The sequence below is a fragment of the Coregonus clupeaformis genome, chromosome 26 (assembly GCF_020615455.1).
Source record: "Coregonus clupeaformis isolate EN_2021a chromosome 26, ASM2061545v1, whole genome shotgun sequence".
Taxonomy (NCBI): domain Eukaryota; kingdom Metazoa; phylum Chordata; class Actinopteri; order Salmoniformes; family Salmonidae; genus Coregonus; species Coregonus clupeaformis.
In genome coordinates, this window is record NC_059217.1 from 20790868 (window position 1) to 20816753 (window position 25886).

The 25886-nt window shown below is 45.6% G+C and overlaps 1 protein-coding gene across 2 annotated transcripts in view; it reads right to left on the bottom strand.

Annotated features, from left to right (window-relative positions):
• Positions 1-5039: 5039 nt before the first annotated feature.
• LOC121540300 (metalloprotease TIKI2) overlaps positions 5040-25886 on the bottom strand; it is a 107082-nt gene continuing 86235 nt past the window's right edge. Inside the window, exons 5-7 of one of the 2 annotated variants that reach the window (XM_041849070.2) lie at positions 8402-8498; positions 6272-6532; positions 5040-6055 (exon numbers count right to left, since the gene is read on the bottom strand). In XM_041849070.2, the coding sequence (XP_041705004.2) occupies positions 5818-6055; positions 6272-6532; positions 8402-8498 (596 nt within the window). In that variant the 3' untranslated portion in view covers positions 5040-5817. Of the gene's footprint in view, positions 6056-6271; positions 6548-8401; positions 8499-25886 lie in introns of both variants that reach the window. The other variant, XM_041849069.2, reaches the window with a different exon arrangement.

A 25886-nucleotide genomic window follows, 5' to 3' on the forward strand; every position in this document is an offset into this window, starting at 1 on the left:
AAACGGTGCAAATCAAAGGGCAAAAAACGACTTGTGCTGGTAATTACCGCTGGGGGAGAGCAACAGGGGAAGGAAGGATGGAGGGAGGAGAGAGAAGTGAGCGCCGGGAGATAGAGGGGGGAGAATACAAAAAGAAGGGGAATCATTTAAGGAGAAGACGCATTTTTAATGAGTTTGCCCAGAAATTGATTTTCCGCTGTAATCTTTTATTTATATGCAGGCTGGTCTCCCTCCCCGGCAGTGTGAGGGTCAGTCCTCTGTGAACCCTGTTAGGACCCCCACTCCGTCAAACAACACCCAAGGCCCAGGGAAAATGGTATTTTAGCAAAGGCAAACATTGTCCTGTCTTGGCTTAAGGGGCGAAATAGCTGTTGATTTTTTAAAACTTGTTCCCCTCTATCCATCATGCCAGAAAATCTGTCCAGAGGAAGGAAGACAGGAGCAAATTGAAATTGGAACAAAGTTTAGACAGTTATCATCATAATTATCCAATTAATATTAATGGGAGTAGAGTGTCATTAGAGCATCTCAATTAGGTGGAGGGTATTTGGTTAGCAAGCAACCACCAGCAGAACAACTTGGGATAAATGGCTGTGTAAGGTAGCATACTACTTGTGAAGTAGTGGCTTTCACTAAACATTCGCACTGTTTTACTTTATTTATATTACTATTGGCAATTGTAATTTATTGAGGGAATTGTGATTGTGTTTTGTATATTTAATCTTCCATAAATTAATAACTGTTTATAGGTGTCTCTGGGGAAAGAGATGTTCAATCTTAAAGGGATTGTTTATATTAGACTACATATTTTGATTGTCTCAGACAGAATGGAATAGATGGATCATACACAGGTCATAATTACTGAGCTAATAAAATGTGCTAGGTTTGTGTCCACTATGGTGAGCCACTATTTCAGCCAACCAATGTTCTTCTGTGCATTAGAATTATGAAATAGATTAAATATGAATATAAATAGATCACATATAGGTGATCCAATATCGAGCTATTTGACTCAATATCTCAACATGATAAACACATTCAATATTGAATGGCTTTTGTTGCGCTCTTTTTCCATTTATTTAGTGGATCCATATTTCCAGTAGACCTAAATACAGCACAACATGTAGCGCTAGTATTTTTTGTTTCCATCCACTGCAAGGTTCTGTGTGTTAGGTTAATTAAAAGCAGACGGTGTACAGGACTAGAGGAACATCCAGCAATATGCATGAGTCATATGGGTCAACGTGGATTTCGGGAATGAGTGAATGTGTGACAATAACTGAATGAAAATGAGAATTAATAAATGCATAAATAAATATTTTTAATATACATTTAGGATTTGCCTACATAAGGGTGTTCAACATTTAATGTGCCATTAGAAGCAGAACAATCTTTGGCAGAATGTTTTAATCACCGTATGTGGGTTTTGCAGGAGAAACGGTGCTCCCACAATTCACAAAATACATACATCTCTCTTTAGGCTACTGTATGATAATAGCTCATAATTAGGCAACATTATTCAGAAACCTGTCAGATTTAATGTGAAGTGTTTACTTGAGAAATAATGATCCATTTGTATTATTCCGTGCATAAAAAGAAATGCAACGACAAAAGTCATTTAAAGAGCTTTAGCCTAGTCTGATAGATTCAAGGTAGAATAGGCCTAGGACTATTAGGCTATACACGGAAAAGTTATATCCGTGTTTTGTCAACACGAATACAGTGCATTTCGTAATTTGCATCAGGCCAACTGTGCATTTTCAATAGAGTATTCCTTTATTTCGAATTTAATACATATAAACTGTAGGCGTACATAAAACAAATACATTTGACCACTGAAATTGTGTTTCGTTTTTTCATCAAATTACAGCAGTCTAAATAAATAAATTGGTATAATTGGTATGAATTTAAGACACTGAATAGGTGATTAAATACAATTATATGGCACAGGTGAAAATACCACAATCCTAGTTTCTAGTAGCCTATGCTATAAACTAAGCAGTCTGAGTTATTGGCATGGTAAACGCACTGTCACCATCTCCCGCCTGTTGTAGACTAGGCCTGCTGCAGAAAAGAAGCAACAAATATATATAAAATACGCTGGTGGAAATTATGCATAACCTACAATTTTACTATATAAAAGCTAACAAGAACCTTGCTGAAAGTGGTGGGAGTAGCAGAGGTGCCACATTACCATGGAGTCTTTTTTGGTTTCATATTTGAGTTTGAGCATTTCATGTGATTTGTTTTGTGTGAGCCGCTATTGCCACCTGGTGGGGAAAGTAGCACCAGTGTATCTTGATGACCGAACCCCTGCATGCCCATTGAAACCAGTAGAGGGCAGAGAGAATTCACTTCTTAGAGAATTCCCCCTCACAGTTTTTTCCAACTGCTTACACACGTTTTCAAAACTATGTCTCCTTTTTTCAAAACTCTACACACAATTCCCAAAACTGCGCACACAAAATGCAAAATGCCTCACATCTCCTTCAAAATGTAACATTCAAAATGCCATAAACACATGTCAGAATGAAGCATTTGCATCAAATGGCAAACACCTCTTTCATTATAGTAAATTTTTGGATATACCATGTAAACACTGTTGTTCTAAATCTAAAGCTATTTGGTCTTCCATAGGCTTATATCTACATTTCAATACAATGTTCTACAGTGAAAGTAATCTGCTGAGAGGGGTAACAAGTACACTGTGGTCCTCTGTAGCTCAGCTGGTAGAGCACGGTGCTTGTAACGCCAGGGTAGTGGGTTCGAACCCCGGGACCACCCATACACAAAATTGTATGCACGCATGACTGTAAGTCGCTTTGGATAAAAGTGTCTGCTAAATGGCATATTATTTATTTATTTTTACACTGTAAACACCAATGCAATGTAGAAACAGAAAATATTTATTAGGCCAAACATTACTGTTGTATACAGTAGCATACAACAAAACCATAAACATATGTAAACCAAAAGTATATTCTTTAGAATACAGTAAAGAACACAATTGTGTGTGTGGGGTCCCGGGGGGGCAGTCACCAGTGCTAAGCTACGCTTCATCTCTTCTCCGGGCTGGGTCTGGCCACAATACTTCGTCCACATCACAAGATACGTTTTCTCTTGCCAAACATCGAGGGAAGTATCTCCTAGCATGGCGTATCCAACCTTGGACAGAGGCAACCTCTATGTCCCCACATGCGTCCTCCATTGCCTGGAGAAGTGGCATGCGGGCATAGGGTTGGCGATCATACACTTTCCAGCGCCAGGCTGAGAATAATTCCTCTATGGGATTTAGAAAAGGTGAATATGGGGGTAGGTACAAAACTACAAATTGTAGATGGGTGGCAAACCAGTTTTGGACCAGAACAGCCCAGTGAAAACTAACATTGTCCCATATAACCACAAATCTAGCAGGCTCCTGATCTGGATCAGGGACAAGCATTGTGTAAATTGCATCCAGAAAAGTGAGCATATGGCCGGTGTTGTACGGACCCAGTGTGGCATTGTGATGGAGGACCCCGTTTTGAGTGATGGCAGCACACATGTCCAGGGACATTGGTAATTTCCCTCTGTCCGATTACATTTCTTCCGCGGCGCCTGGTTTTGGTGAGGTTGAAGCCAACCTCATCCACATAAATAAATTCATGGCCAATTACATGGGCATTCATCTCCAATACTCTCTGTAAAAGACAAAAGGATATACACATGAGTAAATATGGTATGTCTGAAGTACTAGAAGTAGTGTTGCATACATACCTCTACAAAGTCATGTCGCAGATTCTTGACTCTGTCAGAGTGTCTCTCAAATGGCACCTTGTAAAGTTGTTTCATCGTCACTTGGTGCCGTTGGAGGATGCGTTGTATGGTCAACAGGCTTACAGCATTGATGTTAAATATGGTGTCATTATTCAAGATATGCTCTCTTATCTCTCGAATCCTAATTGCATTGTTGGCCAAAACCATATTTATAATTGCAGTCTCTTGTACATCTGTAAACAAGCGTCCTCGTCCTCCATGATGTCTTTGCCTTTCCACTCTGTACAAAATTCAAACACAGTATGTGTTCAGCATAGGAACTGTAAACAATGTACAAAAAAATGTAGTACAGCATGATAACCAACCTCATTCATTCAATGCAGTGCAGTAAATGGATGGCTTAGAGTTACAAATGTTTATCCAATACTATGCAGTCATACGCATTTTACAGTACATTACTGTAATGCTAAAATACCTGTTCTCATTTCTGAAGGTTCGAATTATGGACGCCACTGTAAATCGACTCAAGTTGGGCTGGACTCTCAATCCAGCCTCTCTCATGGTCAAACCGTGGTTGATCACATGATCAACAAGTGTTGCCCTAATCTCATCAGAGATGGCTCTCCTTCCTTCTCTTCTTTGCCCTCATCCTCATCCTCTTCTTCCTCTTCCTCCTACTCCTCGTCCTCCTCCTCTTCCAACTCTTCGTCTTTGAATTTGTCCTCGTTGTTGTCCCCTGCCTCTCCCTCCTACTCCTCTTGCTCTCTGTCCATTGTTGGCATCCATTGTTCAAAACAGGTAATCTGACCTTTGACCTATTTATAGGCCTATACTACAGTAAAGCAGTGATTGGTTAGTGATCAGTTAAGCAATTAGTGTTTGCACATGTGAGGAGTGTGTGTGTGACCTGGTGAATAAGTGTAGCATTTTGATTGGTTGTGTTTAGAAAAGGAAAGCAAGTCACTTCCTGTTAGATTTTTGTGTTTTAGGTAGAGAATTGTGTGTAGTGTTTTGAAAAAAAGTGTTTTATGCAATTGACAACTGAGTCAAAGGCTGAGAAATAGCTTATGGTTTTGGAGATTTGGTGTGTAGTTTTGCACTTTGAGTGAGAGGTTTCAAAAATCGTGTGACATGAAAAGATTTTGTGTGTAAGCAGTTGGAAAAAACTGTAATATGTTCAGCACGCCTAACATTTACATTACTGCATTCACTGTGTTCAAAATAAAATACTAACTTGCATTCATGTGGACATGTAGGCCTAGAGAAATATGCAGTTCAAGAAATGTAAGTGAATTTCCAAAAGTTTATTTTTCAGTAATCATCAAATGCAAGAAAATATACTCTTAGAGAAATAATAAATATACAATATTTTTTTATAAACAAAATGCACAATTTACAAAAACTTCCACTGTGTGTGCCTCGTCCTATGTCTATAAGATATTAGACCTTATTACAGGGTTATAGCTGTTATTTTTGTCATTAGTATGTCTATTCTCATCGTTAATATCAATATTATTAATAATAATAACATTTAATTTAAGGTGGTTTTAGACACCTCACTCTAGACTCTTCTGAGAGTTCCAGACCTTGTGCTATACTCCTTTTTCTATCATATTTCTGTCATATTTCTACAACTGACAACTTCATAATATGGATGCCGTATAGTATCTTCCATTAGTTCTCTGCTAGACCGTTCATCCATTTTGTCATGGTTAAAAGCTTATTCCACACAGTGTGAGTTTAAATGACTTTCACAGTTCACAGACTGATGCTGCTCCCTTCACAGAAGCCTGAAGACCGGACAGTTCTGTATCAGAGGTCCTTGTTTGTCTGTCTGTTGTCCCCAACCCTCATATCCATGTCCTGTGACTGTCCACATCTTCTAATGATCTGTGTGTGTTCCAAGCCCATAGCAGTTAATATCCACCTCCAGTTCCCGTTTGCAGAATCTTTATATGTAGATATTTGTATGTTCTAGGGTTATGGCGCATAACAATGCTCACTCAGGTATGGAGACAGTCAGTGTCAGTGTGTGTATGTGGAGAGAGCTCCTCCGTGTGGTCAGGAGGTGAACAGCAGGTATGTGATAAGCAATGTTAGCAGGTAGGTGAGGGCGTGGGTGGTGCCAGTGTTGGGCTTGGCTGAGCTGGGGGTGGGAAGGGCAGAGGAGGAAGCCTTACTGGGGGGCTCCATGGGGGGGTAGAGGTCTGTCCTCCTGCGCTGCTCCTGGTGGGTTAGGGGGGGCTCCACCGTCACATAGCCATTGGTTATCCTCACATTAGGCTGAGGAGGTGTGGTGCTGGAGGGTGAGAAAACCAGATCAGTCAGGTTAACAGGAACATTGCGGTTGTTTCTGCCAGATATTGTTAATGTCTCTCGCTGTGTGAGTGTTCAACCTGTCCTATGAGTGTGCAGTTTCACTGTCTGCTGCTCTTCATTTTACAATACTCTTTGTTGCCATTGGATGGTTTCAATAAAGAGCTAGAGATACTGTGTGTGTTTGTTCTCCTCTCACCCATCACCGATGCGGACCCACAGGTCACTGAAGAGGCGGGGGCGGCCGTGACCACGGTGGGCCTTCCGGGGGCGCTTGTGTCTCCCAAACTCCTCCAGCTGGCTCAGGCTGTCTGGCAGCAGCATGTGGGGCAGCTCCTCATCCTCCAGCCCCTCCAGCCCATCCAGGCCATCATCCAGGTCTGAGGGACTGGTCACCCAGTCCGAGGGAGAGGCTGTACCCGCATCGGAGCCCCCATCGCTGGTGTTGTCTGTTGGTTTTCTGTGGTACAAAGAACTATGCTTATTGAATATCATAGCATTGTGGTATAGACCTGGATGTATGTTCACTCATCAATAGCATAGATGAAAGATAACAGAATAATATTATTGAGTAGTTTATGTATATTATGTAACATCTTTTAGGGAGGTTCTCCTTATAGGCTATGTGTGAATGTGTAACGGTGTGTGGTGACCACAATGGTGCTCTCTAGCCTACCTATAGGGTCCAAAGGGCTTTGAACTTGAAACAGGGACACGATGCCCTCTGTGCTTGTAAAGAGTTTACTGAGTGTCTAAATCCGCCATGAGCCACAAGGAAGGAAGCTGTAACCCCATGTGGAGACTTGACTGAGTGAGATCTACTCCGACCACCCTGACAACTCAATACCTTAGAAATTCATCCTTACCATATTAATTTGCTTGAAGTAGTCACGGATGTAACACGGTCAGATAGGTGAAAGTAAGGGTTCCGTTACATTGCTTTGATCAACATGAGAGCAGGAAAGGAGGACGTGAGGATACATTTCAAAAGCATTGGAACCTGGCCCTACACTAATCCACAGGGAGTTCATTCCTTACCTGTCATCTATGCCACTTCCTTCCTTATCTGATTACCGGTAGTTGCCTGTAGGCACAGATCTAGGATCAGAAAACCCCAAAATTGGCCTTAACATTTAGGAGCAACTTCTGCCTACTATGAATATGAAGGGTCATGTTGCTTTCCTGTCAGTAAACACCCTGGAGGTTTGACATCATAATGAGGCCCCAGGTCCAGACCACACAGTGTTCAGCTCTGTGTTAGCCAGTATTACACTGTCTACAGATGCTGGCTGCTGTGGGCTATAGCCGCTCTACACAGAGTCACTTTGCTTTGGTTCCTTTTGTCATAATCTCTCTATTGAGCAGAAAACACATGATGCCTCTGGGTGCAGGCCCAGTTTTGAGGTTTACACTTCATAAACACCCAAAAAGCTTCCTGCCACATTGTGTTGTCGTGTCACCTCATATCAGATATCACAAAGTGTTTTGAGGGGTTTTGTGTGTTTTTTCCCGACCACAATCAGTCAGTCCACTTGTCAGCTTTTAAAGCAGAACTGCTGTGGCCTGCAGCACGGCTGAGGCTGGGCCTGCTCTGTGTATGAGCCAGGGAGGAATGGTTTGGTTACAGCTGTAATTTGCAGTGAAGGAAGTGAGTTTGTAAAAGCAGTGGATGGATGAGATGTTTTACTGTAGCTCTGCTTTATGTGATTTCCCCTGTTGTTCCTCATTTGTCAATTTTCACTCTTGTTCACGTGAGTGTTGTAACCATTAGCGCTGCTATTTTAATGGGCCCAACCTGCACGGACCTTAGTTCAACCCCCCCAAGTCCTGCTGCTGCTGCCTGCCTGCAGGGTGATAGGGAGCCTGTGCCAGCGTGCAGGGGTGTTCAGGGGTGGGAGAGTTCACGGGGGAGACTGGGGGCTGGTTTCCTTGAGGAGATGCAGCACCCCTCTCCAGGAGGCAGATGATTGAGGCCTTTCAGTGTCAAAAGGCTGCTGGGAGTGGGCTGGCCCAGCTTTCACAGCTGGCGGGGGAATCAAAGGATTCCTACATAGCTGAGCTCTGGTTGTAATGGTGTACTACATGTACTGAAGCATGTGTGCTACATTTAGCACATCTATGTGGGGTCAATTAGTACATGTAATGTGTTTCTGCTCTGGAGTGAATATAGTTGATGTGGGATTGTAAATTTATGTGGTAAAATCTGAGACTGTGTGTTTGTGAATGTTCATATGAATTAGTGCCCAATGCCCATACACGTGTCAATGTGTGTGTGTATGTGTTTGGGTTGTGGCCCTGCTGTGTGGGCGGGGTGTGTCTCTGTACTCACTCTGTGATTGGTTCCTGGTAGTGTGATGGTATGTGCACCACCTCGTAGCCCTCCTGTCTCAGGATGTCCAACACACTGTGGTTCCCCAGGAAGTGACCTAACAGGAAACACAACAGGTCAGTTCACATCTCAGATAAGGCTCTACATGAAAATAATGTTTTCCTGATCAGGCCTTGTGGTCCAGAAAATGTCTTCTCCTTAGTCATGATGACAGACGGTTACAAGATAGTCTCTAGTCTGAAACAGAGGTCTGAAGAGACAGGGAAGCCCTTAAGGTTCCAACACACCTATAGTGTGTGCCTGCCAGGAGTACGAGCCGACTGCAAACCAATTTTACATGTAGAATCTCGCGAAAATGTCGGTAGTCAGACGCCAACAGCGCGCTGAACGATCGGTAGATGAATGGGAGATCCACATACGATGCAATGTGTGCAACCCTTTATGGTGGCAGACGGGCCATCCTTAGTTCCTAACATATATTGGCCCTTGATCTTTCTCTGCACTTGTTCCTGTGTAATGACCCTTATTGACCCCATTTTGTAGTGCACTCTGCTCCTGGCCCCCTTCCCCAAACCCCCTGTATGTGTGTGATTCCTTCATTCTGACATCAAACAGACAGGCCCCAGCCACACACTGATGAAAGCAGTTTTATTCCTCCCTACCGTGAATAATCCCAGGTGTCACTCAACCCAGCAATAAGGCCTAATGCTCTCTGACATCACCGCCTCAGCACGCTCTCACAGGTTATTAACAGCACGCTGGCAATCTTCAAGGGCCCTAGCTTGCCTGCTTTTCCGACCCTCTATTTTATTATTATGATTTTTCTGATCATTCCTGAGGGGAGAAAAAGCGGCGCTATACTTTCTTGGCGGCGGAGTTCAAAGGCTGCGTGGGGATTGGCAGGGAAGTGAGGAGAGGCTACCGCCGAGTGTCGGTCAGATCAGACGGCCAGATTATAGCACTCTCCCTCCACCACACCAGGCCCATCCAGCGAAGAGAGGGGAGGGGGGGACAGACACCCTATTGAGGGCCCCCGTCTACTCCTCTCCTCTATTCTCATTTCTCCTCTCCCATCCTCTCCTCTATTCACTTCTCTCCTCTTGCCTTCTCTCTTCCCTCTCCTCTTCTACTCTCCACTCCTCCTTTCTACTCCTCTCCTCCTCTCTCCTATCCTCTCCTGCCCCCTCCACAGCTGAAGGCTGCACCCAGAATGGCAGCTTCAATGACCATCATGTCTTCGTCCAGCAGATATTTCATTAATTTCAGCTATGAAGCCCTTTTACGGTCAGTGAGAAAAGTCCTGTGCATTCCGTCTGTGAGGTCAAGCTGTCTGTTTGATGTCTTGTTTATTTTCTCACTGTTAGATGTCATACACAAACAGTCTGAACAGAGGGCTTACAGAGGCATACGGTTTCCACAGGCCAGCAGAGGAAGTAATTTTTCTGTGTGTGTCTGTGTCTGTGTGTGTACACATGTGCGTGTGTGTGAACGTGCCTGCATGTGTGTGTATGTTCATCTCCCTTACCAGACACCACAGAGATTAGGACTGTAGCCAGGAACACACACCTGCTACAGGGGGCCAAGTGCACCCTCCCCTCTGTCTGGTCTGACCTGTCGCTCAGAGTGAATGTGTGAATTCACGCAGACTGTTTCTGACTCAAGAGACCATTAGAGGAGGTAGAAAATACATTTCTGATATCTTGCATTCCTCTCTCTTTCTTGATTTCTGAGGGCGCTTTCACATATCCCCTGTATGATCCGGAGCATTTGCTACCCTGATCCAGCTATAAAGCACGTGTGAAACCCAAACGAACCCTGGCTAAGATGAATCCTGGACCTGCGTGAGTAAAGGTTCCAAAATCCAGGACCAGAGTACCAGGTATTGTGACATGGCAGCGCAAGTTGCATGGAACTTTTTGTCCGTTGTAAACAAGCTAGCTTCCTAACGCAATGTAGAATGTGCATCTCGCAAATCGCCACCCTGAAACGGTTATTTTCATGTCTTGTGAAAGTAAAACATATTCTGTAGAATTTTCTCAAACGATCCAGGAAACCGAACCAGGTTACCAAATTTCATAAGTGAAAAAGCCCTCAATCCCTCACCCACACCCAAAACACCCATACACAAACAAACAAACACACCTGCACCACACACCAACACACACATTTAGTAGCCACACACACCCCTCTAAAAGTAGGAGGAGATCATTCTCCTCTGTAAACAGACTACTGTGGGCTCTGCTCTGTGTGTGTCCCTCTTCGGCCAGTGTGTTTATTTGGTGACCACGCTGAGGATTTAGACCGCTGAGGATTTAGACCACTGAGGATTTAGACCACTGTAAACAAAGTGGTGCTAAGAAGCCGTAAAAGAGAGGCAGGCAGCTCAGAGGCCAACCCCAAAACAAATCCCTTATGGGCTTAATGAGAGAGAGGTCCTGGCTTCTCCTGGATCTAAGAGCTCTTTCCTGCCCTGCCTGCCTGCTGTTGTGCCACTGGTCAGGGTAGACTGGAAAAGCCTGGGCTACAAACACAGTGCCTCCCTCCCTTCCAGGGAGTTCCTCCTCAATACAGAGTTAGTTAATTAGCTACAGTAGCTTCCCCTCTCTCCCTTCCAAAATATGCTCCCTCATTCTTTCTCTTTCTATCTCTCTCCTAATCTCTCTGTATCTATTTTACTCTGTCTTTCTCTTTCTCTCTCTCTCTCCCCATCCCTCTCTCCTCTATAGTAGCATGTGTCTGGTTGCCACCCAGGCTGAGGGGTTTGTGGGCCTGACTCCAGCCGTGTCAGCACCTCATTACTCACACGGCCTGTCCACGCTTGCTACCCTCCCTCCCTCCATCCCTTTCTCCATTCCTCTACCCATCCCTGCCTCTACCCATCCCTGCACCCTGTCAATATAATCAAGTGACGCTGGATGAGGAGAGGATATAGAGGTAATCCCTATAACAGGGGTCAGCAACAGGCGGCCCGCGGGCCAAAACTGCCTCACAAGTGAGTCTTTTGCCCCCCCAAAGTTTTTTGTAAAATAAATATATATTTTTGGGGCTTAGTTGTGGTCAATTTGCAGCTCTGACAAAAATCGGCCCGCAGCTGAATCCAGTTGCTTACCCCTGTCATATACAACAAGCTCTCATAGTCTCACGTCAGAACTAGATCCATGTTTCTCAAACGTCAAATTTTGAAGTTGTTCCAAATGTCAAATTTCGAAGGGTTTAAGGTTAAGTTTAGGCATTCACTCAGAATTTAAAGGTTAGGGTTAAGTTTAGGCATTAACTCCAAAATGTTAAGGTTAGGCATTAACTCCAAATGGTTAAGGTAAGGGATCCCTTTAATTCTCTCTCTCTCTCTCTCTCTCTCTCTCTCTCTCTCTCTCTCTCTCTCTCTCTCTCTCTCTCTCTCTCTCTCTCTCTCTCTCTCTCTCTCTCTCTCTCTCTCTCTCTCTCTCTCTCTCTCTCTCTCTCTCTCTCTCTCTCTCTCTCTCTCTCTCTCTCTCTCTCTCTCTCTCTCTCTCTCTCTCTCTCTCTCTCTCTCTCTCTCTCTCTCTCTCTCTCTCTCTCTCTCTCTCTCTCTCTCTCCCCTCCCGGTGGACCTAAGCCCTATGACCATGCCTCAGGACTACCTGGCCTGATGACTCCTGGCTGTCCCCAGTCCACCTGGTCGTGCTGCTGCTCCAGTTTCAACTGTTCTGCCTGCAGCTATGGAACCCTGACCTGTTCACTGGACGTGCTACCTTGTCCCAGACCTGCTGTTTTTGACTCTCTCTTTCTCTCTCTCTCTCTCTACCGCACCTGCTGTCTCGACCTCTGAATGCTGGTCATCTATGAACATTTGAAGTTCTTGAAGAACAATCTGGCCTTAATGGACATGTAGTCTCCTGAGTGGCGCAGTGGTCTAAGGCACTGCATCGCAGTGCTAGCTGTGCCACTAGAGATCCTGGTTCGAATCCAGGCTCTGTCGCAGCTGGCCGTGACCGGGAGACTCATGGGCGGCGCACAATTGGTCCAGGGGAAGGAATGGCTGGCTGGCAGGGATGTAGCTCAGTTGATAGAGCATGGCGTTTGCAACGCCAGGGTTGTGGGTTTGATTCCCACAGGGGGCCAGTGTGAAAAAAATAGAGTCGCTCTGGATAAGAGCGTCTGTTAAATGACGTAAATGTAAAATAATCTCCACCCGGCACAGCCAGAAGAGGACTGGCCACCCCTCAGAGCCTGTTCCTGCCTTTCTAGGGAGTTTTTCCTAGTCGCCTTGCTTCTACATCTGCATTGTTTGCTGTTTGGGGTTTTAGGCTGGGTTTCTGTATAGCACTTTGTGACATCTGCTGATGTAAAAAGGGCTTTATAAATACATTTTCTTTGATTTAAGGGTTGGGATAGGCTTAAAACAAAAATCTCAAAAACAACTTTCTATTGATGGATTTGAAGATGCAACCTTTGGCACCAGAGGCAGATGCTAGCAACGCCTTAGCAAAACCGAAACCTACTTGAAGGTAACAGCTCTCACTGTTGTCCCTAGTGGCCGGTTTCCATGTCATCTCCCGACGTCCTCAGACATGGATGGACGTCGAATACTGACTTGTATCACAGGGTGACCTGGCTGCTCCTATAATATAGAGCGTGATGAGGATAGGGACAGGTATAAGGAGAGAGGGAGGCTGTAACCAGCGTCAGAAGGAGAGAGGGATCCATGCCCTCAGAGCATGGGCAGTCAGGCTGACTGGTGGACCCCTGTGGGGGAAGTAGGACACTGACGTAGACCACTACACACAGGACACACAGAACCCACGCTGGGCATTGTTGCTATGCTGCAAACAAACACAGGCTGTGGAACAACAGACCATGAAAAAAGAGAGAATAAGAGAGGGATGGGTAAAAAACTAAAAAATAAAGTTGGCCATGGAAAATAAAGATTCCTCTACCCTGATTGGAAATGTGAGTGCTATCTGATGTTTCTGTGTGTGTGTGTGTGTGCGTCTGTGTGCATTCATGCGTATGCGTGTGTGTGCATGCGTTCACAATGTGTATGTGTGTGTGTGTGTGTGTGTGTGTGTGTGTTCACATGCACGTGTATGTTGAGATGCTCGGGGGAGTCCTTGTCTGACTCACTCCGAGTACTGTAGTCCGGAGTGATATTCCACAACGTGAGAATGAGTAATGTAACAAAGGTTTAATAACTCCAGCATCACTGCACCTTAACCCTGTGTGTGAATTTACACTTCTACAGTACCAGCACATCTATAAATCACCTCCCAGCCTCCCAGTCAACAAACGTGGGGAAAGAAATCCTAGCCGCAGTGCATCTGAACCAGCTGAACCATGGCGTTGAACAGAGCACCTCTCGCTTGACGTGTAAATCTAAAGGAAGGAATCAGGAAATTCCACCCTGAATCTCACTGTTTTAGTAGTGGGATTAATGGGAATCAGAAGTGTTTCCCCTCCTCCTCCTTACTCCTCTCTCTCCTTGTCTCTTCCCATATTCTCTGTAATGATTTTATAGCCTATGTATTAGGCTTGGGCGGTATACCCTATATATACCGTATACCGCGGTATTTTGAATTACAGACTGTATGATTTTCAATACCAGTTGGGGCGCCCCTAAAGCTTATAGGGGGCCACCGCTTATAACTAAAAGTTAACTATCTAAGATTTGCCAAATACATTATCTCCAGCTCAGGGCTCCAGCTATGCATTTGGTTGGGTAATTTCTAGGTAAGTTGCTAGCTTGCCAGATCAAGCTTCTTGGTTACAGCAGAGACAATCAATCCCCTAATGGATCAAGATCCTTGCTGCCTAAATTCGTTTTGTGCATTAAAAAAAGGTTACCTTTGGAAAGAAATAGCGCCCACACAGTACACACCGGCATATACAGGAACTGTATGAAGGTATGAAAATCTGGATACCGCCCAACCCTAATATGCATGCAGCCCAATGAGTGCCTCCACCGGTGGGGAGTGATGATCGATGACCGGGATCGATCGTGTCCCAGTCCTGATCCCCTAATGCATCAAGTCACCACTGGCCATTTTTTATATGTATTATATTTTATATTTACATTTACGTCATTTAGCAGACGCTCTTATCCATAGCGACTTACAAATTGGTGCATTCACCTTATGATAGCCAGTGGGACAACCACTTTACATTTTATTTAAATTTTTTATTTTTTAAGAATGTTTTTAATTTTCATTTGTTTTATATATATATATATATATATTTTTTTTTTTTAGTTTTATTTTTTTTTATACGTGTTTTTAAAAAATATATTATTATTATAATTATAATTATAATTATTAAATGTTTTTTGATTTTTATATATATATATATATATCTTTTTTTTTGGGGGGGTAGAAGGATTACTTTTATACTATCCCAGGTATTCCTTAAAGAGGTAAGGTTTCAAGTGTCTCCGGAAGGTGGTCAGTGACTCCGCTGTCCTGGCGTCGTGAGAGAGCTTGTTCCACCATTGGGGTGCCAGAGCAGCAAACAGTTTTGACTGGGCTGAGCGGGAACTGTGCTTCCGCAGAGGTAGGGGGACCAGCAGGCCAGAGGTGGAAGAACGCAATGCCCTCGTTTGGGTGTAGGTTCTGATCAGAGCCTGAAGGTAAGGAGGTGCCATACCCCTCACAGCTCCGTAGGCAAGCACCATGGTCTTGTAGCAGATGCGAGCTTCAACTGGAAGCCAGTGGAGTGTGCGGAGGAGCAGGGTGACGTGAGAGAACTTGGGAAGGTTGAACACCAGACGGGCTGCAGTGTTCTGGATGAGTTGTAGGGGTTTAATGGCACAGGCAGGGAGCCCAGCCAACAGCGAGTTGCAGTAATCCAGACGGGAGATGACAAGTGCCTGGATTAGGACCTGTGCCGCTTCCTGTGTAAGGTAGGGTCGTACTCTGCGAATGTTGTAGAGCATGAACCTACAGGATCGGGTCACCGCTTTGATGTTTGCGGAGAACGACAGGGTGTTGTCCAGGGTCACGCCAAGGTTCTTTGCACTCTGGGAGGAGGACACAACAGAGTTGTCAACCGTGATGGCAAGATCATGGAGCAGGCAGTCCTTCCCCGGGAGGAAGAGCAGCTCCGTCTTGCCGAGGTTCAGCTTGAGGTGGTGATCCGACATCCACACTGATGTCTGCCAGACATGCAGAGATGCGATTCGCCACTTGGTTATCAGAAGGGGGAAAGTAGAAGATTAATTGTGTGTCGTCTGCGTAGCAATGATAGGAGAGACCATGTGAGAATATGACAGAGCCAAGTGACTTGGTCTATAGAGAGAATAGGAGAGGGCCTAGAACTGAGCCCTGGGGGACACCAGTGGTGAGAGCACGTGGTGCGGAGACAGATTCTCGCCACGCCACCTGGTAGGAGCGACCTGTCAGGTAGGACGCAATCCAAGAGTGAGCCACGCCGGAGATGCCCAACTCGGAGAGGGTGGAGAGGAAGATCTGATGGTTCACAGTATCAAAGGCAGCAGATAGGTCTAGAAGGATGAGAGCAGAGGAGAGAGAGTTAGCTTTAGCAGTGTGGAGAGCCTCCGTGACACAGAGAAGAGCAGTCTCAGTTGAATGACCAGTCTTGAAACCTGACTGGTTTGGATCAAGAAGGTCATTTTGAGAGAGATAGCAGGAGAGTTGGCTATAGACGGCACGCTCAAGAGTTTTGGAGAGAAAAGAAAGAAGGGATACTGGTCTGTAGTTGTTGACATCGGAGGGATCGAGTGTAGGTTTTTTGAGGAGGGGTGCAACTCTCGCTTTCTTGAAGATGGAAGGGACATAGCCAGCGGACAAGGATGAGTTGATGAGCGAGGTGAGGTAAGGGAGAAGGTCTCCGGAAATGGTCTGGAGAAGAGAGGAGGGGATAGGGTCAAGCGGGCAGGTTGTTGGGCGGCCGGCCGTCACAAGTCGCAAGATTTCATCTGGAGAGAGAGGGGAGAAAGAAGTCAAAGCATAGGGTAGGGTAGTGTGAGCAGGACCAGCGGTGTCATTTGACTTAATAAATGAGGATCGGATGTCGTCAACCTTTTCAAAATGGTTGACGAAGTCATCCACAGAGAGGGAGGAGGGAGGGGGAGGAGGAGGAGGATACAGCAGGGAGGAGAAGGTGGCAAAGAGCTTCCTAGGGTTAGAGGCAGAGGCTTGAAATTTAGAGTGGTAGAAAGTGGCTTTAGCAGCAGAAACGGAGGAAGAGAATGTAGAGAGGAGGGAGTGGAAAGATGACAGGTCCGCAGGGAGTCTAGTTTTCTTCCATTTCCGCTCGGCTGCCCAGAGCCCTGTTCTGTGAGCTCGCAATGAATCGTCAAGCCACGGAGCAGGAGGGGAGGACCAAGCCGGCCGGGAGGATAGGGGACATAGAGAGTCAAAAGATTCTGAGAGGGAGGAGAGGAGGGTTGAGGAGGCAGAATCAGGAGATTGGAGGGAGAAGGATTTAGCAGAGGGAAGAGATGATAGTATGGAAGAGGAGAGAGTAGCGGGAGAGAGAGAGCGAAGGTTGCGACGGCACATTACCATCTGAGTAGGGGCAGAGTGAATAGTGTAGGAGGAGAGCGAGAGAGAAAAGGATACGAAGTAGTGGTCAGAGACTTGGAGGGGAGTTGCAGTGAGATTAGTAGAAGAACAGTATCTAGTAAAGATGAGGTCAAGCGTATTGCCTGCCTTGTGAGTAGGGGGGGACGGTGTGAGGGTGAGGTCAAAAGAGGAAAGGAGTGGAAAGAAGGAGGCAGAGAGAAATGAGTCAAAGGCAGACGTAGGGAGGTTAAAGTCACCCAGAACTGTGAGGGGTGAGCCATCCTCAGGAAAGGAACTTATCAAGGCGTCATGCTCATTGATGAACTCTCCAAGGGAACCTGGAGGGCGATAAATGACAAGGATGTTAATGGGCTAGTGACTGTGGGTAATAGCAACCTTTTACAGCTGTTTAAGTAAGACATCCCACATTACACCCTCATCCACCCTGTCGGTGAGACCCTCGGAGTGCCTTGACTGGTGGGGTGTAATGACCGACGACTGTAAACGGTCGTGTCCCGGTCCTGGTCCCCTAATGCACCAAATCAGCAATAGCCATTTTAAATATTTATACTCATCTACCCACATTCAGAAAATATTCAGACCTGTTGACTTTTTCTCCACATTTTGTTACGTTACAGCCTTATTATAAAATGGATTAAATTGTTTTTCCCCCCTCATCAATCTACACACAATACCCCATAATGAAATGACAAAGCAAAAACAGGTTTTTAGAAATTTTTGCAAATGTATAAAAAAAAAAAACTGAAATATCACATTTACGTAAGTATTCAGACCCTTTACTCAGTACTTTGTTGATTCACCTTTGGCAGCGATTACAGCCTCGAGTCTTCTTGGGTATGACGCTATAAGCTTGGCAAACTTGTATTTGGGGAGTTTCTCCCATTCTTCTCTGCAGATCCTCTCTGTCAGGTTGGATGGGGAGCGTCGCTGCGCAGCTATTTTCAGGTCTCTTCAGAGATGTTCGATCTTGTTCAAGTCTGGGCTCTGGCTGGGCCACTCAAGGACATTCAGAGACTTTTCCGGAAGCCACTCCTGCGTTGTCTTGGCTGTGTGCTTAGGGTCGTTGTCCTGTTGGAAGGTGAACCGTCGCCCCAGTCTGAGGTCCTGAGCGCTCTGGAGCAGGTTTTCATCACGGATCTCTCTGTACTTGGCTCCGTTCATCCTTCCCTCGATCCTGACTGGTCTCCAAGTCCCTGCCACTGAAAAACATCCCCACAGCATAATGCTGCCACCACCATGCTTCACCGTAGGGATGGTGCCAGGTTTCCTCCAGACGTGACGCTTGGCATTCAGGCCAAAGAGTTCAATCTTGGTTTCATCAGACCAGAGAATCTTGTTTCTCATTGTCTGAGTGTCCTTTAGGTGCCTTTTGGCAAACTCCAATCAGACTGTCATGTGCCTTTTACTGAGGAGTGGCTTCCATCTGGCCACTCTACCATAAAGGCCTGATTGGTGGAGTGCTGCAGAGATGGTTGTCCTTCTGGAAGGTTCTCCCATCTCCACACACAAACTCTCAAGGAAGAGTCTTGGTGGTTCCAAACTTCTTCCATTTAAGAATGATGGAGGCCACTGTGTTCTTGGGGACCTTCAATGCTGCAGACATTTTTTGGTACTCTTCCCCAGATCTGTGCCTCGACACAATCCTGTCTTGGAGCTCTACGGACAATTCCTTCGACCTCATGGCTTTGTTTTTGCTCTGACATGCACTGACAACTGTGGGACCTTATATAGACAGGTGTGTGCCTTTCATGTCCAATCAATTGAATTTACCACAGGTGGACTCCAATCAAGTTGTAGAAACATCTCAAGGATGATCAATGGAAACAGGATGCACATGAGCTCAATTTCGAGTCTCATAGCAAAGGGTCTGAATACTTATGTACATGAGGTAAAACAATTTTTGTATATACATTTGCAAAAATGTCTAAAAAACTGTTTTTGCTTCATCATTATGGGGTATTGTGTGTAGATTGATGGGGGAAAAAATGAATTTTATCCATTTTAGAATAAGGCTGTAACGTAACAAATTGTGGGAAAAGTCAAGGGGTCTGATTACTTTCCGAATGCACTGTCAACCAAGAATTACCGATGCACCAAGTCTGGAACCAACAGGACCATGAACAGCTTATACTCCCAAGCCATAAGACTGCTAAATAGTTAGTTAAACAGTTAACCAAATAGCTACCCGGACTATCTGCACTAAGTCTTTTGACTCATCACATACGCTGCTGCTACTGTTTGCTATCTGTCACTTTATTCCTAATTATATGTACATATCTACCTCAATTACCTTGTACCTGTGCACATTGACTCGGTACTGGTACTCCTTGTATATTGCCAAGTTATCGTTAGTCATTGTGTATCTATTATTATTAAAGTAAGAGCATACAGTACATCTCAGTGCTTGAGGCGTCACTACAGAGCCCCTGGTTCGATTCCAGGCTGTATCACAACCGGCCGTGATTGGGAGTCCCATAGGGCGGCGCACAATTGGCCCAGCGTCGTCCGGGTTTGGCCGGTGTAGGCCGTCATTGTAAATAAGAATGTGTTCTTAACTGACTTGCCTAGTTAAATAAAGGTAAAATAAAAATAAAAATAAAACAGACAGTGTAAATATTTAAAGCCAGCTGGAAACACTTTAAATGTTCCTACAGAAAACCAATGACACCTAGAGCGGTCCTGACTTGGTTCCTGACTTGGTTCAGTATGAAAATGTATGCACTCACTAACTGTAAGTCGCTCTGGATAAGAGTGTCTGCTAAATGACTAAAATGTAAATGTAATGTGGTCAAGAAAAACGGTCGCATTTCTATTATTTCTCTATTTTCTTTCTCTAGTCCACACCGGTTGTTTACGAACCATGTGACAAATAACATTTGATTTGATTTGACTTTGTGCTGCATGCTCAGAGACCCACGGTCTGACCGTGGCAACCGTGGTTCTTGACCACATGGACCAAGTCAGGACCGCTGTAGGGGTCAGTGGATTTCGGTAGGAACATTTAAAGTGTTTCCCGCTGGCTTTAAATATTTAGACTGTCTGTATGCTCTCACTCTGTGTCTGCCAGACCCCACAGGCTACAGCCACTGCTGCTATACTGCTGGCAGAGAGAGACAGAGAGAGAGGAGGGAGAGAAAGAGAAAGTATTACAGGGAGAAAAAGAGGGAAAGAGAAATGGGGTCGACAGGGACTTGCAGGGGTTGGGCCTGTGGTGGGGTCAAAACATTTAGTGAAAATTGCCCCCTCCGTTTGTTTTGTTGCTGACAGCTGAGGTCTTAACTCCTTCTCTGCTAGGACGGGAGGGGGGATGAGGGCAGCTGGCAGGCGTCTGGAGAAAGGCTCCCTATCTTACACACACACACATACGCTGACTGTAGCTATGCGGTGCACACATGTGATAGAAGCCATGGCATCTCGTAGACCTCCACAAAGGTCTCTTTATCTCTCTCATCTGATTCCTGCTCCACATTTCATTATTTCATTTCCTGCCCTCCAACTTTCACCTCCTCATCCCCTCTTTATTGCAACATGCCCCCTCTGCTGTGCGTGTGTGTATCCATGCAAAACACATGTGAGGTGTGTGTGTGTGCATGTGTGTGTGTGCGTGTGTTTGTGTGCGTGCCAGTGAGTGTGTGTTTGTGTGCGTGCCAGTGAGTGTGTGTGACAAAGAGAAAGTGTGTGTGCATGTGTATTTGTACTAACCAGAGGAGAGTTATGGAGATGGATGAGTGTACATGTTTCAATGCAATGTGGCATAGCAGCCATTAGTGCTGAATGAGCTGTGATATGTTGTTCCAGAGGCTAATGAAGCATGTAATCTACCAGCAGACTAATGAGCCCTACATCTAATTAGAGCTGCCTGGGAATCCCACCAGCACACAGGATAAGGCTAAACTAACCCTCAGGGCCTAAGATGGACAGAGGTTATGGCCTGACAGAGAGAGAGGCTAGCACTATGGGCCCAAACTCCTAACCTTAGACTAGATTAGTTATCAGTAGTTATTTTAATGATAACGGGGGAATGTGTCATAAATATAATATTTATGGGTCAGGATTCAGGACTGGAAAAATATGTAATTATGTCAATAAAACGTTTGTGAGAGGTGTTCATGCTGCTGCCTTGCGCTGTATAGAGACTGTAAGGAGAGTAGGAGACAGAAAAGTGATGGGGCTCCACACTGGGGCTGCTAATGGGGAGATGACTGATGCAAAGATTACGTTTTAATATCGCACCTCTTCAGCTCTGGGTCTAATATCAGACAGACCTTGTATGTGTGCCTGTGTGTGTGCATCTGCCTGTCTACTGTGTGTGTGTGTGTGTGTGTGTGTGTGCGTGCCTGTGTGTGAGTACATGTTTGAGTCCCCCCGCCACGGCCCCAGCCCAGCGACACGGGAGACGGGGCCTGTGCATCGTCAGTCTCACGCACGGGACGGGAGGAGGGGTGAGTAGGAGAGGGGGAGGCAGGGAGGGACACGTCAGCCCAACAGGGTGGACACTAAAACAGGACAGAGGCACCATTATTAAATAATACACCCACACTGATACAGTAATACAGAAACACACATTAACACCACAACAAACACACACACCATGACACACCTGTACAAATACAATAAAAAGTATAATCAGTGCGACACTGCTAATCGTCCTTCTTTCTCCTCATGTCCTTCTCTCCTCTTTTCTCTTTCCATAAAAAGTTCCTACTGGGAGGAGGGGAAGACATGGAAAGACAGAGTGAGACAGAGCAGATGGCGTTAAAGAGGAGAGAGAGATGGCGTCAGTGTGATAAAGGGGGGATGGAGGCAGACAGGAAAGCAGACAGAGACAGATGGAGGAAGAGAGAGAAGAAGAAAGAGAGAACGGGGGAGAAGCAGGCGATATATAGAGTGGACGAATAGGACCATGGCTTCAACACACAACTTCACATGCAACTGTAAAACACGTGCCCACTCCACACGAAGAAAAGGAAAAACCGCACTCACTGAAATATTCTTTGTTTTAATGTTGTTGTTTTTTTGCAGCAAAAGTCCGAATAAACGGACACGAACAATAGCCTAGTATAGACACACACACACACACATAAATAGACACACACACATACACAGTGCACACAAAAACTCACAAACTGGTGCAACAGACAAAAGTGACTGACTCAAATATAAATATTTATTAAGTATTTTATTGCTGTAGTCATTAATAAACAACTATCTAGGTCTTACAACTCACTAGCCACAGCCCCCTTACACACACACATGTATACACACACAGACACAGACAGACAGACACACACACACACACAACGAACACACACACACAAACACACACACACACACTGTAACACACTTTCTCAGTGAAGTGGTGTCTAGGCTGGGGTTGCTGGAGGAAATTCCAGGGGATGTTTTCAATAAGGGAACATAGGCAGCAGCAAGGAATTAACAAATGAGAACCTTCTGAAATACTGCTCTCCAACACACTGCCACACCGTACATTAGTGTGTATATTGGTGCGTTATGTAGAGAAAGTGTGTGTGTGTGTGTGTGTTTGTTGGCCAATGAAAGAGAAAGTGCATGTGAGTGTGCTCTTAACCAACTACTATCAGCTGGTGCTGTGTCATTCTGTCCATGGAAAAGTGTACAACATTGTCTTGGCTAGATCACCAGTGTGGTATGCCATTCTACCACAGTCCTTACAGTACTAGGCTGCTGCCCAGACAGAGAAATACAGACAGCGATGATACAGAGACAGAATAACTATGATTAAGACAGAGACAGATGGATAGACAGACAAATATGAAAGCAGAGACAGACGGAGCTGAGCCAATAAACTGACAGCAAGAAAAACTAGTGAAGACGGTGGTAGAGAGAGAATCAAGTACTGTGTTCCCATAGGCCTCCCTAGTACTGTGTTCCCATAGGCCTCCCCAGTACTGTGTTCCCATAGGCCTCCCCAGTACCATGCTCTATGACTGCATCTATAAGGTGCTATGCATATTTATCAGGCAATTTAACACTTCATAGGTAAAGTGTTAGCAGAAGATGATGTCAGAAGGTGACTGTGGAATATTTTGATATCGGCTTCTCTGAGGGCTGCTTCAGGCGCCTGGGAGAGAACCTAGAGGAAACGTAGTTCTCCACGGCCTGGCGCTCGCGTGTGTGTACTCCCGGGTTACAGCCCGGTTACGGCCGTGTTGCTGCCATGTTTCTCATCAGCTCACACTACCTGTCAGCCCTCACACACACACAGACACACAGACACACACACCGGCCTGTCAGCTGAAGGAACGCAGACGGACGGACAGACAGATGGCCCACAGGTGATCTAGCACTCTCTTGTTCATCTCTCAGGCACCCAGGAGAGGTCATCACAGGCCATACACCATACACAAAATCTTCTACACCAGCCCTACATCAGTCTATACCTCCAACTTCACCCTACACCAGCCCTATATCAGAGTCTATACCTCCAACTCTACCCTACACCAGCCCTACATCAGAGACTATACCTCCAACTCTACCCTACACCAGCCCGACATCAGTCTATACCTCCAACTCCACCCTACACCAGCCTTACAGCAGAGTCTATACCTCCAACTCCACCCTACACCAGCCCTACATCAGAGACTATACCTCCAACTCCACCCTACACCAGCCCTATATCAGAGTCTATACCTCCAACTCCACCCTACACCAGCCCTATATCAGAGTCTATACCTCCAACTGCACCCTACACCAGCCCCACATCAGAGACTATACCTCCAACTCCACCCTACACCAGCCCTATATCAGAGTCTATACCTCCAACTCCACCCTACACCAGCCCTACAGCAGAGTCTATACCTCCAACTCCACCCTACACCAGCCCTACATCAGAGACTATACCTCCAACTCCACCCTACACCAGCCCTATATCAGAGTCTATACCTCCAACTGCACCCTACACCAGCCCTACATCAGAGACTATACCTCCAACTCCACCCTACACCAGCCCTATATCAGAGTCTATACCTCCAACTCCACCCTACACCAGCCCTACAGCAGAGTCTATACCTCCAACTCCACCCTACACCAGCCCTACATCAGAGACTATACCTCCAACTCCACCCTACACCAGCCTTACAGCAGAGTCTATACCTCCAACTCCACCCTACACCAGCCCTATATCAGAGACTATACCTCCAACTCCACCCTACACCAGCCCTATATCAGAGTCTATACCTCCAACTCTACCCTACACCAGCCCTACATCAGAGACTTTACCTCCAACTCTACCCTACACCAGCCCTATATCAGTCTATACCTCCAACTCCACCATACACCAGCCTTACAGCAGAGCCTATACCTCCAACTCCACCCTACACCAGCCCTACATCAGAGACTATACCTCCAACTCCACCCTACACCAGCCCTATATCAGAGTCTATACCTCCAACTCCACCCTACACCAGCCCTACATCAGAGACTATACCTCCAACTCCACCCTACACCAGCCCTACATCAGAGACTATACCTCCAACTCCACCCTACACCAGCCCTACATCAGTCTATACCTCCAACTCCACCCTACACCAGCCTTACAGCAGAGTCTATACCTCCAACTCTACCCTACACCAGCCCTATATCAGAGTCTATACCTCCAACTCCACCCTACACCAGCCCTACATCAGAGACTATACCTCCAACTCCACCCTACACCAGCCCTACATCAGAGACTATACCTCCAACTCCACCCTACACCAGCCCTACATCAGAGACTATACCTCCAACTCCACCCTACACCAGCCCTATATCAGTCTATACCTCCAACTCCACCCTACACCAGCCCTATATCAGAGACTATACCTCCAACTCCACCCTACACCAGCCCTATATCAGAGTCTATACCTCCAACTCCACCCTACACCAGCCCTATATCAGAGTCTATACCTCCAACTCCACCCTACACCAGCCCTATATCAGAGTCTATACCTCCAACTCCACCCTACACCAGCCCTACATCAGAGTCTATACCTCCAACTCCACCCTATACCAGCCCTATATCAGAGTCTATACCTCCAACTCCACCCTACACCAGCCCTATATCAGAGTATATACCTTCAACTCCACCCTACACCAGCCCTAAATCAGAGACTATACCTCCAACTCCACCCTACACCAGCCCTACATCAGAGACTATACCTCCAATTCCACCCTACACCAGCCCTACATCAGAGACTATACAGTGGGGTAAAAAAGTATTTAGTCAGCCACCAATTGTGCAAGTTCTCCCACTTAAAAAGATGAGAGAGGCCTGTAATTTTCATCATAGGTACACGTCAACTATGACAGACAAAATGAGAAAAGAAATTCCAGAAAATCACATTGTAGGATTTTTTATGAATTTATTTGCAAATTATGGTGGAATATAAGTATTTGGTCAATAACAAAAGTTTCTCAATACTTTGTTATATACCCTTTGTTGGCAATGACACAGGTCAAACGTTTTCTGTAAGTCTTCACAAGGTTTTCACACACTGTTGCTGGTATTTTGGCCCATTCCTCCATGCAGATCTCCTCTAGAGCAGTGATGTTTTGGGGCTGTCGCTGGGCAACACGGATTTTCAACTCCCCTCCAAAGATTTTCTATGGGGTTGAGATCTGGAGACTGGCTGAAGCCACTCCAGGACCTTGAAATGCTTCTTACGAAGCCACTCCTTCGTTGCCCGGGCGGTGTGTTTGGGATCATTGTCATGCTGAAAGACCCAGCCACATTTCATCTTCAATGCCCTTGCTGATGGAAGGAGGTTTTCACTCAAAATCTCACGATACATGGCCCCATTCATTCTTTCCTTTACACGGATCAGTCGTCCTGGTCCCTTTGCAGAAAAACAGCCCCAAAGCATGATGTTTCCACCCCCATGCTTCACAGTAGGTATGGTGTTCTTTGGATGCAACTCAGCATTCTTTGTCCTCCAAACACGACGAGTTGAGTT